The 16,109-nt window shown below is 43.8% G+C and overlaps 1 protein-coding gene across 1 annotated transcript; it reads left to right on the top strand.

Annotated features, from left to right (window-relative positions):
- Positions 1 to 783: 783 nt before the first annotated feature.
- LOC137544598 (olfactory receptor 52K2-like) lies at positions 784 to 2,260 on the top strand. The gene is made up of 2 exons (XM_068265694.1): positions 784 to 848; positions 1,296 to 2,260. The coding sequence occupies exons 1-2, from the start codon at positions 812 to 814 to the stop codon at positions 2,258 to 2,260; spliced, it is 1,002 nt and encodes a 333-aa protein (XP_068121795.1). The 5' UTR covers positions 784 to 811.
- The last annotated feature ends 13,849 nt before the right edge of the window (positions 2,261 to 16,109 follow it).

Raw genomic sequence — 16,109 nt, 5'->3', positions numbered from 1 at the left:
ATAGTGAATACGTAGATAGGAGGCTCCCAGCAGTGAATGTATTAGACACAGTAATTATAAATAAGACGGTTGGGTCTTATCTTCAAAAGAGGAGGTCGCGCTGTGACGTATCAAAGGAACTTTATTATAAGCACTGGACAATGCGTTTCACAGCTCTTGGTCAGTAACAGTGTGATCAGGAGTAAAATCAGATGCTGGGCGCCTCCTATCCATTGGATTGCATCACTTATGCCTTTGGTAAGGGACACTGGCTGGTAGATTGGTCTTCCAGTTGGCTTTTTTCTGGAGCTGCGACCTACCCATCCACATAAAGGCCGAGAGGAGATGGTACTTCCCCTCCATGGTGATTGGGTGGTTGTTTCTTGGAGCAACCTAATTTTCTGTATATTTACTTTAGTATATTGCTATTCACATTATTTTTCTCCTAGCCATTACAACATACCACACCAGATTGGGCTCCCGATGTCTTTGTGCTTCACTCTTTCTCTTTAAGTTCAGTGTGTACATAGCTTCATGACTGAGCTTTGTTGTTCTTCCATTGTAGTAGCTGCACCAGGGTGGCTTTTAGTCGTCCTCCCTCTCCCCTCTCTATAGAACAGAACAGGTCTCTAAGCTGTGTGTCTATACAAAAAACATTCTAGAATGTTCCCAAAAATGGCTTTCTGAGAAACAATTATTGAAAGTCTATAAGAAGCTCAACATTTAACATTCTCTCTTTTCTTTGCTTAGAAGTCTGGAGAATTCTCCTGCCTGCGTTTGGTTCAATTTTCAGCACCACTTATCATCATCACCGTTCTGCCTCATTTACCAGATGGAGCTGTCCATTTCTTTCACTTCATTCGAATCAAGTAAGCCACTTACTGTTGTCTGTTTCAGTGGTGCAACTATCATTTATGGGGCCCCCCAGCGAAACTTTGATGTCTCCCCAATGTCCACACCTCTTCCCTTGCTTCCCCCTTGGTGCCCGTCACAGCCCGGGGGCCCATCTCACAAGTGTGGCCTTCAGGATCTTCATACCCATAACAAGTGTGGCCACAAAACACCTGATCTGTAGTATAGTCCCCTGTACCGGGGGAAGGGAAGGTTAGCAGTTGGAGCCCCCCCACAGCTCTGGGCCCCCTGCAATCACAGGAGCTGCTCCCCTCCAGTTACGCCCCGTGTCTGTTTGCAACTCACATCATTTCCTTTTGCAATGCCAAGTTTTTACCTCTTTGAATGAATGTGGACAGTTTGGGGATGACCCACTTTAAATGTTGTGCTATATTTTGTTAAGTTTATGCATTTGTTTCTTTTAGGACTAGGCCAGAACGTCACTCTTTCCTACACAGAATTCTTTCTCCTCCCATTTCCCGGAATCACCAACTTCCGGCAGATCCTGGTCGCTCCATGCATCTCAGTCTATATTATCATTCTGGTCCTAAACTTTCTAATTTCGTATATTGTTCTTTGGAAGAAGAGCCTCCACACTCCCATGTATATCCTGATCTCTCTGCTTCTCTGCCTGAATATCCTGGGCACCACCGTGGTGACCCCTGAGATGATACAGAGTCTATTGGCACAGACCAGGATCTCCTTGTCAGGCTGCTTGTCGCAGATGTTCTTTGTCTACTCCTCTACCATGTTCAAGTCTATTGTGCTTCTGCTAATGGCCTTTGACAGGTACGTAGCAGTTTGTAAAGCACTGCGCTACCATGAGATTATAACCAGGAATTCTCTGCTCCAGTTGTCCTTTGTAGGGTTGTGTAGGAATAGTGTTCTTGTGTCTGTTCTTCTTTTTCTGTCAGCAAGAGTTCAGTACTGCAAGTCCAACATCATTATGAACTTTGTGTGTGAGTACGGAGTGCTTCTTAATTTAGCTTGTGGAGACGTCTCCAGAGTCCAGATGGTGGGTTTGGTGGTACGGATAGGTGTCAACGTATTGGATGTCACTGTCCTCTTAGTTTGCTACATGAAGGTTTTGAGTGCAACCCTGAAGATAGCAGTGGGCAGTGCACGGCGCAAGGCCCTGAACACTTGTGGGAACCATCTCCTTGTGGCACATCTTGTCTACTCCTGTGGTCTTCTCTCCTCCATCTTATACAAGGTGGAACAGTCTATGTCCTACGACTTCCAGAACCTCTCCAGGGCAATATATTTCTTTTTTCCTGCTATCGCCAATCCGGTTATCTATGGATTACGGGTCAGTGAGATTAAAGACTGCCTGATCAAACCTTGGAAAAAGAAACTGCTGATGAACAGAAAAAAACATCTGGCAACTTAGTTAATTTTATTTAAGAAAGTCAGCAAAATATTTTCCTTAGATTCTGTAATTTCTTAGTATTATAAAAGTGTCTATGGAATTCCGTATTCTAATTTTTTTTTTTAGATGTAACAATCCAAGTCTGAACATTAACCTGTCTGGAATCTGCTTCTGTGTTTCATATTCCTTAACCTCCCTTGCAGAGTAAGGAAGACTCATTAACCAGTTCAGCCTTCAGTCGTTTTCAGCTTATGCATCCGAGCAATGTTCACCTCCCATTCATTAGCTTATAACTTTATCACTACTTATCACAATGAACTGATCTATATCTTGTTTTTTTCCGCCACCAATTAGGCTTTCTTTGGGGGGTACATTTTGCTAAGAGCTGCCTTACTGTAAATGCATTTTAACAGTAAGAATAAGAAAAAAAATGAAAAAAATCATTATTTGTCAGTTTTCGGCCATTATAGTTTTAAAATAAAACATGCCTCCATAATTAAAACCCACGTATTGTATTTGCCCATATGTCACGGTTATTTCACAGTTTAAATGATGTCCCTATCACAATATATCGCGACAATATTTTATTTGGAAATAAAAGAACATTTTTTCCGTTTTGCGTCCAGCACTATTTACAAGCTTATAAAAAAAAAAAAAAAAATAGAGAGAAATATTTCATCTTTACATAGATATTTAAAAAGTTTTAACCCTTAGGTAAATATTTATGTTGTTTTTTTTTATAGTAATGTTTTTGTTTTTTTTATTAAACATTTTATGTGGGCATTTTTGGGAGGGTGGGATATAAATAGTGTTTTATTTGGGGAAATATTTGTGTATTGTAATGTTTTTTTACTTTTACTTGTAGTTTTACTTTTTGACCACAAGATGGCAATCTTGAGCTTGTTTACATGACGTCACTCTAAGCGTACAATGTACGCTTAGAGGGACATAGCTTCAGAAAAAGCGTAGCTTTCGAGAGAAGCTGTCGCTTTTTCAGCGGGGGAGAGGAATCAGTGATCGGGCACCATAGCCTGATACATTGATTCCTGGGCTACCGAATCCAAGGCCGGGAGTGTGTGTGCACCCGCGCGATCGGCCGCGGGAGCGCGCGGACGCGCACATGGCCTCTTGGACATAGGTACTACGTCCTGGAGGCATAAATGGTTAAACTTCTTATCTTTTTCCAAATGTCAGAATGTTTTTTTCAGCCATACACAACTTTTATTGTCCCGACTCCCAACTGACCCGACAGAGTTCCTTTTAACTTAAGGCTTGTACACACGTTCAACTTTTCAAACCAACTGTCGTTCAAACTAGTTGGTCGGATGATAAATTGGACATGTGGACACCTAAACGACCAACTGATAAGAGGCGGTTTGGCCAATTCAACTTGCGGATCATTTGGGATGACTATTGGGCAATTGACTGTCATGTCAGGGCATGTGTACAAACAACTTATAGTAATTTGACTAGTCCTGAGCAGCTCTCAGAGCTCTGCCGTCATTGAGACAGCGGAGTGGTTTGCTTGAGGTTCCTGGCGTGTGGTGTGGATGGGGATTGCGGTGGGTATGGCAATTCTTCGATATTCCGCCGTTTCTTGCACCTGCGGTCTCTGGTCCTTAAGGGGGCAGAGACCACTGGTACTTGTAAGTGGTTAATGTCCCCCTGGTGCCCAGTGCAAGCTATAAATTACCTGTCCATAGCTTCTGCATCGAGCTCCCTGCGTTTTCCATATACGTGCACCCCACATGGTTGCCTAGTAAGGGTGTGTGTGTGACGTCAGGCGGAGGGAGTCTGGAGCAAGTGGAGGCTGCGAACAGGTAATGTACAGCTTGCACTGGGCACCGGGAGAGGACATTAAACATTAGGAGGGACAGTGCCGGGGGCTTCGTCATGTTCGTCGCTCGTCCCGGTATCACTCGCCATTACCGCAGCGCACCCAATCAAGGGAGTTGGCCCTACATCTTGCAGCATGTCCGATTGATTAATGCGACCGGAAATCGGTCACTCGCCTGATGTATGGCCACTTATAGAATAAAAGGTGAATTGGATCAGGTGCACTATATTTTAAGCAGCAAGGTCTAATACGTGTAAACTGTGTATAAATCCATGCATTTCAGCATAATGTCGCTTTGTGGATCAGCCCCTTTATCTGTTGTCTTATCTATAAAACCTTTAAAGAAAATCTGTGAGAAAAAACCCTCTGAGGAATACTTACCTCGGGTGTGGGAAGCCTCAGGGTCCTAATGAGGCATCCTCTGTCCTCCTCCGTTGCGGCAATCCAGTGCTGGAAAGCCCCCCGAATATCGGTGAGGTAAACATTTACCTACCCCTGATGCGATGGAGATCCACTACTGCCGGGGAAGGTAGATATTGAAGGCGCTACTGCACCAGCACCACAGCTTATCCTTTGTCGGCTGTGGTTTCGCAGGAGCCAGAGCTGCATTTCTTAGGTTTAGGTGTCTCTTTAAAGAGAATCTGTATTGTTAAAATCGCACAAAAGTAAACATACCAGTGCGTTAGGGGACATCTCCTATTTCCCTCTGACACAATTTCGCCGCTCCTCGCCGCATTAAAAGTGGTTAAAAACAGTTTTAAAAAGTTTGTTTATAAACAAACAAAATGGCCACCAAAACAGGAAGTAGGTTGATGTACAGTATGTCCACACATAGAAAATACATCCATACACAAGCAGGCTGTATACACACTTCCTTTTGAATCTCAAGAGATCATTTGTGTGTTTCTTTCCCCCTGTTCTCATGCACTGAAGTTTCAGGCTGCTCATTTCTTCCTGCAAACAGCTTTGCCCTTGTCTGTAATCCTCAGTATGTGAAAGCCCAGCCAGCTCAGAGGAGGATTTATCCAGCTTGTAAAAGATAAGAGAGAAGAGAGAAGTTGCCCTAATCTAAATATCACACAGGCAGTGTGCATAGAGGGGCCTGGAAGGGTGAGTTCATAGCAGAACCACAACACTGAAGAACTTGGCAGCCTTCCAGACACAGGCCTGACAAGTCTGACAAGAGAGAGATAAGTTGATTTATTACAGAGATGGTGATAGTAGAACGTGCTGCAGTAAGCCAGGACACATTAGAATAGCTTTTTGAACTTGTAGGATGATAAAAAACAGGATGCAATTTTTGTTACGGAGTCTCTTTAAAGTACACAGCAAGCAATAAAGTACAAAAAAAAAAGTAGGGCGAGAAAAGTTAATCAGAACAAAAAAACATTTTGAGGGTTTATTTTCCTTCAAAGGTGCTGAAAGAACATTTTTTAGTTGTGGTGAAAACTAAGTAAGGAGAGAGAATGTGTAATTTGTGAGTGTTTTTGAATGAACCCAATAGTTACATAACCTGAATCAGGGCTCGTTCACACCACGAGCGCTTCTGAGCACACCAGCGCTTTGAAAAACATTTGGCTAATGTATTTGCATGGGATGGAGCACACCAGAGCGATGTGATTTTCTACCAAACGCAAACTCGGGTCCTGCAGCATTTCTGCTGATTTCTGAGGCGATTCAGCCTCAGTGTTAAGTATAGGAAAGTGGAAAATCGCTCTGAAAAGCGCCAGATCAGAGCCATTTCCCAAAAGTTTTTGTTACAGAAGCTGTTAAGTAGCATCTCTACTGTAACAAAAAATAAAAAACGCTACACCAAAATGCTACAAAAATCACTAGGCATGCTTAGAAAATCACTAGACACATGCCTAGAATCGCTCTGAAAAATCACTTCAAAAAGCGATGAGCATTTGCGATTAGGCTAGCACTTTTTGGTGTGCACTGGCCCTCAGTTACATAACCCATATACCTTTACATTATTGTAGAATGTACTCTAGCTTACTTATTTCTCTATTAATGACCAGACACTCGAGGTCTTCTCAAAGGTTAAATACAAGGGGTTTATTTACAAATATACATATGTACAAGTTAGAGCATACAGTACAAACTATGTGACTCACATAATGGCTCTATATACCCTATGCACAGTCACACAATTTCATTAGCTGAGCCCCTTTCTGTCCCACAGTCCATGGCAGCATTCCAAGAAAGAGAGCTTTAGCAAAAGTCCCCTTGATATCTCCTCAGAAGACCCCTCCTCCATGGCTTAGATTACTAGTAGAGATGGGCCGAATGGTTCGCCGGCGAACGGTTCCAGGTGAACATCGGGTGGTTCGCCTTTGCCGGCGAAGGCAAACTTTCCCGGAAGTTCGATTCGCCCCATAATGCTCTATGAGGGTCAACTTTGACCCTCTGCATCACAGTCAGCAGGCACATTGTAGCCAATCCGGCTATACTAAGCCCTGGAGCCCCACCCCCCCTTATATAAGGCAGGCTCCGGCGGCCATTAGCCTCACTCGTGTGCCTGCTAGAGACAGAACAGGGACAGCTGCTGCAGACTTTTTCTCCTAGGGACAGATTAGTCAGGCTCTTGCCTTCTTAGCTTGCTTAGCTGAATCTTATTGCTATAATAGCGCCCCAGAAAAGCTCTTTTCAGAGCTCATCCTGCTCGTGTGATCAATTTTTTTTTTCTGTGTTCGAAACTGACACTTGTGTTTTTTAGACAGCATTGCTAATTCATACTGTGTGTCCCACTGCCAGCAGCAGCACATTCAGTGACTACCTGTGTGTGTGAGACACTTGTGTTTTTTAGACAGCATTGCTAATTCATACTGTGTGTCCCACTGCCAGCAGCAGCAGCACATTCAGTGACTACCTGTGTGTGTGAGACACTTGTGTTTTTAGACAGCATTGCTGATTCATACTGTGTGTCCCACTGCCAGCAGCAGCAGCACATTCAGTGACTACTACCTGTGTGTGTGAGACACTTGTGTTGCTTAGACAGCATTGCTAATTCATAATGTGTGTGTCCCACTGCCAGCAGCCCACCAGCAGCAGCAGCAGCACATTCAGTGACTACTACCTGTGTGTGTGAGACACTTGTGTTGCTTAGACAGCATTGCTAATTCATAATGTGTGTGTCCCACACCCAGCAGCCCACCAGCATTCAGCAGCACATTCAGTGACACCTGTGTGTGTGACAGGGAGCTGCACATTGTACTACCTACCCAGTACTGCATTTACCTACTACTAGTACCTGTTGTGTTTAGTTAACTCACCTCATCACTGCATACACCTACGTTTGTGTTGCGTGAACCCACCTCGCTGCACATAACTACCTTTTTTGTTGAGTGAACTCACCTCACTGCATCTAACTACCTGTTGTGTTCAGTGAACTCACCTCACTGCATCTAACTACCTGTTGTGTTCAGTGAACCCACCTCACTGCATATCTACCTTTTCTGTTGAGTGAACTCACCTCGCTGCATATAACTACGTTTGTGTTGAGTGAACTCAGCTGACTGCATCTAACTACCTGTTGTGTTCAGTGAACTCACCTCACTGCATATATAACTACCTTTGGGTTGAGTGAACTCACCTCACTGCATATAGCTACCTTTTGTGTTCAGTGAACTCACCTCACTGCATATATAACTACCTTTGGGTTGAGTGAACTCACCTCACTGCATATCTACCTTTTCTGTTGAGTGAACTCACCTCGCTGCATATAACTACGTTTGTGTTGAGTGAACTCAGCTGACTGCATCTAACTACCTGTTGTGTTCAGTGAACTCACCTCACTGCATATATAACTACCTTTGGGTTGAGTGAACTCACCTCACTGCACATAGCTACATTTTGTGTTGAGTGAACTCACCTCACTGCATATATAACTACCTTTGGGTTGAGTGAACTCACCTCACTGCACATAGCTACCTTTTGTGTTTAGTGAACTCACCTCACTGCATATATAACTACCTTTTCTGTTGAGTGAACTCACCTCACTGCACATAGCTACATTTTGTGTTGAGTGAACTCACCTCACTGCATATATAACTACCTTTGGGTTGAGTGAACTCACCTCACTGCATATCTACCTTTTCTGTTGAGTGAACTCACCTCACTGCATATAACTACGTTTGTGTTGAGTGACCACTGGCAGTATTCCTCCTCCTCCTCACCAGTCCACGCAGGCAAGGACAGGACGCCCCAGCGATCTCGGGGTGATGTCGGACATGCGGACATTCTTTAGTCCAATGCCTCGCAGTAGCCCTTCGGGATCCACCCTCCACCAACGCCTGGACCGGCAGGTAGCCGACTACCTGGCCTTAAGTGTGGATGTACACACTGCGACTGCGAGCAGCGACGATGAACCCTTGCTCTACTGGTTGCGCATGTTTGACCTGTGGCCAGAGCTGTCCCAATTTGCCATACAACTTCTCTCTTGCCCTGCCGCAAGCGTCCTGTCAGAAAGGACCTTCAGTGCAGCTGGAGGCATTTTCACTGAGAAGAGAAGTCGCCTAAGTCATGACAGTGTTCAGTACCTGACCTTTATCAAAATGAACGAGGCATGGATCCCTGAGGGCTATTGCACGACAGAAGACTAAGTTAGTCCCCACACACAGCATCTCTGCCTGCAGGCCGCTTGACTGCCTTCTCCGCCACCAACACCAGGGTCCAGGACTCTAGGCGGATTCCAGAATTTTTAAGGCCGCTGCTAGCAGCGGCCGCTATACTAATTTTTCTGGGACATGCACATGCCTGCCTAATTTTTCTGGCTGAACTGCAGGCGGCTGCAACAAAAGAACAAAAGGCATGTACATGTGCCCATCCCCCTTCGTGATCATTACCGTGAAGGGGCTTGTGTATCACAATGAAGCAATGACCGCCGGCTATATGAGTGTCTCGGGTGGGGGTGGAACACCAAAGATAATAAGGTCGTTGTTTCATTGTGGTCAGACCAAATTTGATCAGCTGGACAGTCACTGTTCTGTCATTCAGCTACATCAGCCGGGCGACCATATGGGCTGAAAAGCCACCATCACCTGCACTCTCGTCATGGTGCGCACCAGTCCAGCACGGCCGTCACTACACAAACGGCTGTTTGCAGTCACTGCATACCTTTCACTGCATCTGTGACTGCACATTATACCTGGCAGTCAGTGCATAACTTGCACTTGAATGGATACAGTTTTAAACAATTTAAAAATACAACCATCTACATTTTCAAAGAATTTAAAAATACAACCATTTACAATTTCAAACAATTGAAAAAAAAGGCAAAAAACTTGCCCTCCGTAAAACATTCTTGGCAAATGCTTTCGGCTTGGTTTGTCTTCCGCTGGGTCAAGGGTCCATCTGATCACAGATGCCTCGTCTGCAAAGCACGGTCAGGGCAGCTACAGCATGGGTTTCAGCAGGCTCCCACTTTGGGCCGGAATCCAACCTTCATTCCCCGCCCATTACCCGTGGTGACAATGTCAGACTTGCCCGCCTCCATATGATTCTCGTGAAAGGAATGTGGTGTCATCTTTGCCCGCCATAACTGGTTCTCGTTAAAGGATTTAAAGTACATTCATTTCAAATACAACAAGCCCTCGATAGTCCTCCTGTATTGTTATTTTTGGTCACTACCTCGGGGCGGGCGGGCGTGCATGCCTGCCTGCTGCCCTCCTTGCCTGTGTAGTGGTAGCCGTTGCTCAGGCTCCACACCGGATTCCATCCCTCATTCCCCGGTCATTACCCGGAGTCACAAATGGCAGACTTGCCCGCCTCCATATGATTCTTGTGAAAGGAATGTGGTGTCATCTTTGCCCGCCACAACTGGTTTTCGTTAAAGGATTTAAAGTACATTCATTTCAAATACAGCAAGCCCTCGATAGTCCTCCTGTATTGTTATTTTTGGTCACTACCTCGGGGCGGGCGGGCGTGCATGCCTGCCTGCTGCCCTCCTTGCCTGTGTAGTGGTAGCCGTTGCTCAGGCTCCACACCGGATTCCATCCCTCATTCCCCGGCCATTACCCGGGGTCACAATGCCAGACTTGCCCGCCTCCATAGGATTCTCATTGTAGCGGTACTGAACAAGTACACAGCAAGTAGAAAATGTAATTTAAAAACAAAACGTAAACTTTTTAACAATGCCATGGAAAGTTGAGAAGGAAGTCACACATTACCTGACATCACTGAGTGAGGAAGAGCAATCTCGTTATGTTGCGCAGTAGTCCAGCATGGCCGTCACTACACAAACAGCTGTTTGCGGTGCGTTACACAGTGAGTTTGGTGTGTCAGTGTGAAGCAGTACCTTAATTACACTCCCTGTTTGATGTATACACATGCAAGATGTTTGAAAGCACGTTAGGCCTGCAATTTAGCATTCAATGTGATTTCTGCCCTTAAAACGCTGTTTTGCTTCACATCCAGATTTTTCCCCGGGACTTTTGGCGTGCATCCCACTCCGCCATGCCCCCCTCCAGGTGTTAGACCCCTTGAAACATCTTTTCCATCACTTTTGGGGCCAGCATAATTTTTTCTATTTTTCAAAGTTCACCTCCCCATTGAAGTCTATTGCGGTTCGCAGTATGAAATACAGGCCTTTGTTTACCGCCCAAGGCTTATCAAAAGATTCCCTGTGAATAGCATACAAAGTTCAATCCATGTAGGCACATCTGAAATGACTTTAAACTAGAGTCGAAACAACGGGGGGGGCGCCGAAAAATGGGCGTGACAATGACATTATATGGGCGGAGCTAACATAATGATGTAACAGCGAAGCATAAGAAAGCAGTGTTTACGCCATGATGTGGTCAAACGAGGTTTCGCATCATGGGTGTGCAGAAACTGTGTGATGCTATTTAATAGTATACCGTAACCCCAAAGCAGCAAACACAGCCAACTATGACCATTAAATGATAAATGCAGCAACAGTTACCCCAGACACCAGAAAATAAACGCAATGTGGGCAACATGTCACCACAAAATAAATGCAATGGGCAACATGTCAGCACAAAATAAACGCATTGTGGGCAACATGTCAGCACAAAATAAACGCATTGTGGGCAACATGTCAGCACAAAATAAATACATTGTGGGCAACATGTCAGCACAAAATAAACGCATTGTGGGCAACATGTCAGCACAAAATAAACGCATTGTGGGCAACATGTCAGTACAAAATAAACGCAATGGGCAACATGTCAGCACAAAATAAACGCGCTGCGGGCAAACAAGTCAGCACAAAATAAATGCATTGTGGGCAACTTGTCAGCACAAAATAAACGCATTAAGGGCAACATGTCAGTACAAAATAAACGCATTGTGGGCAACATGTCAGCACAAAATAAACGCATTGTGGGCAACATGTCAGCACAAAATAAACGCATTGTGGGCAACATGTCAGCACAAAATAAATACATTGTGGGCAACATGTCAGCACAAAATAAACGCATTGTGGGCAACATGTCAGCACAAAATAAACGCATTGTGGGCAACATGTCAGTACAAAATAAACGCAATGGGCAACATGTCAGCACAAAATAAACGCGCTGCGGGCAAACAAGTCAGCACAAAATAAACGCATTGTGGGCAACATGTCAGCACAAAATAAACGCATTGTGGGCAACATGTCAGCACAAAATAAATACATTGTGGGCAACATGTCAGCACAAAATAAACGCATTGTGGGCAACATGTCAGCACAAAATAAACGCATTGTGGGCAACATGTCAGTACAAAATAAACGCAATGGGCAACATGTCAGCACAAAATAAACGCGCTGCGGGCAAACAAGTCAGCACAAAATAAATGCATTGTGGGCAACTTGTCAGCACAAAATAAACGCATTAAGGGCAACATGTCAGTACAAAATAAACGCATTGTGGGCAACATGTCAGCACAAAATAAACGCAATAGGCAACATGTCAGCACAAAATAAACGCATTGTGGGCAACATGTTAGCATAAAATAAACGCACTGCAGGCAAACAAGCCAGCACAAAATAAACGCACTGTGGGCAACATGTCAGCACAAAATAAACGCATTGTGGGCAACATATCAGTACAAAATGAACGCATTGTGGGCAACATGTCAGTGCAAAATAAACACAATTTGGGCAACATAACACCTGGAAAAAAAAGAATTTACTCACCTGGCAGAAGTCTCCTCTCGCTCCTGGCCGGCCTCTGGCGCGCTGCTCCTGGGACCGTCTTGCTCCTCCTGCATTCTCCCGCGCTGGCAGGCAGAGCAGGGCTACTGCAAGATGGCGCCCGAAGCCCTGTACTGGAGACACAAATAGTCTCCAGTACAGGGCTTCGGCAGCCGGGACGTCCCGCTGCTAAAAGCGGGACATTTTCCGGGACCTCATGCAGCCTGGGACAGGGGACCCCGAATCCGGGACCTGTCCCGGGTAAACCAGGACGTCTGGTCACTCTATTTAAACTCCAGCAATTATTAATAAGCAAATACCCTCATTATTGTTTATTTGTGTTCTATGTAGAATATGCTGAGCTAGATGGCTTCATGATGATGTCAGTGTCCCTCTGGTCATTAATGACTAATGAGCACATGGGGAATCTGATTTGGGGGAATATATAGAGAGAAGGATTGGCTGGGAGGTCCGAGGAGACAGTCACTTGGCCAGGCGCTCTGCAGAGAGGAAGGTATGCTTTACCACTGACCCAGCTCATCTCTGTCACTGTGTGTCCAGGAGGAACGACTGCTTACATTTGTTTGTCAAAGTATTTCAATGATTTTCATGTGAAATCAGTTCAGCTTTCTTTATTGCTTTAGCTATATGAGTTGTATAAAATAACATGAAATATGCATTTTTTTCAGAAACATCTGATCTGCTGCATGCTTTTTCCGGGTCTATGGCTAAAAGTTTTAGAGGCAGAGGATCAGCAGGACTGCCAGGCAATCTGCATTGTTAACATTTTATAAATATGTCATCCTCCATATACCTCTCACTTCAGGTTTGCTTTAACCACTTCGGGACCACAGTCTTTTCGCCCCTTAAGGACCAGAGCCTTTTTCTCCATTCAGACCACTGCAGCTTTCACGGTTTATTGCTCGGTCATAAAACCTACCACCTAAATGAATTTTACCTCCTTTTCTTGTCACTAATACAGCTTTCTTTTGATGCTATTTGATTGCTGCTGCGAGTTTTACTTTTTATTATATTCATCAAAAAAGACATGAATTTTGTCAAAAAAATGACTTTTTTAACTTTCTGTGCTGACATTTTTCAAATAAAGTAAAATTTCCTATACATTTGAGCGCGAAAGTTATTCTGCTACATGTCTTTGATAAAAAAAAAAACATTCAGTGTATATTTATTGGATTGGGTAAAAGTTATAGCGTTTACAAACTATGGTGCCAAAAGTGAATTTTCCCATTTTCAAGCATCTCTGACTTTTCTGCGCACCTGTCATGTTTCATGAGGGGCTAAAATTCCAGGATAGTACAAATACCCCCCAAATGACCCCATTTTGGAAAGAAGACATCCCAAAGTATTCAGTGAGAGGCATGGTGAGTTCATAGAAGATTTTATTTTTTGTCACAAGTTAGCGGAAAATGACAGTTTGTGACAAAAAAAAAAAAAAAAAAAAGTTTCCATTTCTTCTAACTTGCGACAAAAAAAAATGAAATCTGCCACGGACTCACTATGCTCCTCTCTGAATACCTTGAAGTGTCTACTTTCCAGAATGGGGTCATTTGTGGGGTGTGTTTACTGTCCTGGCATTTGGGGGGTGCCTAATTGTAAGCACCCCTGTAAAGCCTAAAGATGCTCATTGGACTTTGGGCCCCTTAGCGCAGTTAGGCCGCAAAAAAGTGCCACACATGTGGTATTGCCGTACTCAGGAAAAGTAGTATAATGTGTTTTGGGGTGTATTTTTACACATACACATGCTGGGTGGGAGAAATATCTCCGTAAATGACAATTTTTTTATTTTTTTTACACACAATTGTCTATTTATAGAGATATTTCTCCCACTCAGCATGGGTATGTGGAAAAATACACCCCAAAACACATTATACTACTTCTCCTGAGTACGGCGATACCACATGTGTGGCACTTTTTTGCACCCTAACTGCGCTAAGGGGCCCAAAGTCCAATGAGTACCTTTAGGATTTCACAGGTCATTTTGAGAAATTTCGTTTCAAGACTACTCCTCACGGTTTAGGGCCCCTAAAATGCCAGGACAGTATAGGAACCCCACAAATTACCCCATTTTAGAAAGAAGACACCCCAAGGTATTCCGTTAGATGTATGGTGAGTTCATAGAAGATTTTTTTTTTTTGTCACAAGTTAGCGGAAATTGATTGTAATTGTTTTTTTTCACAAAGTGTCATTTTCCGCTAACTTGTGACAAAAAATAAAATCTTCTATGAACTCGCCATTCTCCTAACGGAATACCTTGGGGTGTCTTCTTTCTAAAATGGAGTCATTTGTGGGGTTCCTATACTGCCCTGGCATTTTAGGGGCCCTAAACCGTGAGGAGTAGTCTTGAAACCAAATGTGGCAAAATGACCTGTGAAATCCTAAAGGTACTCATTGGACTTTGGGCCCCTTAGCGCACTTAGGGTGCAAAAAAGTGCCACACATGTGGTACCGCCGTACTCAGGAGAAGTAGTATAATGTGTTTTGGGGTGTATTTTTACACATACCCATGCTGGGTGGGAGAAATATCTCTGTAAATGACAATTATTTGATTTTTTTTACACACAATTGTCCATTTACAGAGAGATTTCTCCCACCCAGCATGGGTATGTATAAAAATACACCCCAAAACACATTATACTACTTCTTCTGAGTACGGCGATACCACATGTGTGACACTTTTTTGCAACCTAGGTGCGCTAAGGGGCCTAACGTCCTATTCACAGGTCATTTTGAGGCATTTGGATTCTAGACTACTCCTCACGGTTTAGGGCCCCTAAAATGCCAGGGCAGTATAGGAACCCCACAAGTGACCCCATTTTAGAAAGAAGACACCCCAAGGTATTCTGTTAGGAGTATGGTGAGTTCATAGAAGATTTTTTTTTTGTCACAAGTTAGCGGAAAATGACACTTTGTGAAAAAAAAAACAATACATATCAATTTCCGCTAACTTGTGACAAAAAATAAAATCTTCTATGAACTCATCATACACCTAAAAGAATACCTTGGGGTGTCTTCTTTCTAAAATGGGGTCACTTGTGGGGTTCCTATACTGCCCTGGCATTTTAGGGGCCCTAAACCGTGAGGAGTAGTCTTGAACCCAAATGTCTCAAAATGACCTGTGAAATCCTAAAGGTACTCATTGGACTTTGGGCCCCTTAGCACAGTTAGGCTGCAAAAAAGTGTCACACATGTGGTATCGCCGTACTCAGAAGAAGTAGTATAATGTGTTTTGTGGTGTATTTTTACATATAACCATGCTGGGTGGGAGAAATATCTCTGTAAATGACACATTTTTGATTTTTTTTACACACAATTGTCCATTTACAGAGAGATTTCTCCCACCCAGCATGGGTATGTGTAAAAATACACCACAAAACACATTATACTACTTCTCCTGAGTATGGCGATACCACATGTGTGACACTTTTTTGCAGCCTAGGTGCGCTAAGGGGCCCAACGTCCTATTCACAGGTCATTTTGAGGCATTTGTTTTCTAGACTACTCCTCACGGTTTAGGGCCCCTAAAATGCCAGGGCAGTATAGGAACCCCACAAGTGACCCCATTTTAGAAAGAAGACACCCCAAGGTATTCCGTTAGGGGTATGGTGAGTTCATAGAAGATTTTATTTTTTCTCACAAGTTAGTGAAAAATGACACTTTGTGAAAAAAACAATAACAATCCAATTTCCGCTAACTTTTGACAAAAAATAAAATATTCTATGAACTCATCATACACCTAACAGAATACCTTGGGGTGTCTTCTTTCTAAAATGGGGTCACTTGTGGGGTTCCTATACTGCCCTGGCATTTTACGGGCCCAAAACTGTGAGTAGTCTGGAAACCAAATTTCTCAAAATGACTGTTCAGGGGTATAAGCA

The sequence above is a fragment of the Hyperolius riggenbachi genome, chromosome 2, assembly GCF_040937935.1.
Source record: "Hyperolius riggenbachi isolate aHypRig1 chromosome 2, aHypRig1.pri, whole genome shotgun sequence".
Lineage (NCBI taxonomy): Eukaryota > Metazoa > Chordata > Amphibia > Anura > Hyperoliidae > Hyperolius > Hyperolius riggenbachi.
Note: the sequence above shows the minus strand (reverse complement) of the source record. Positions and strands in the feature narration are given on the sequence as shown.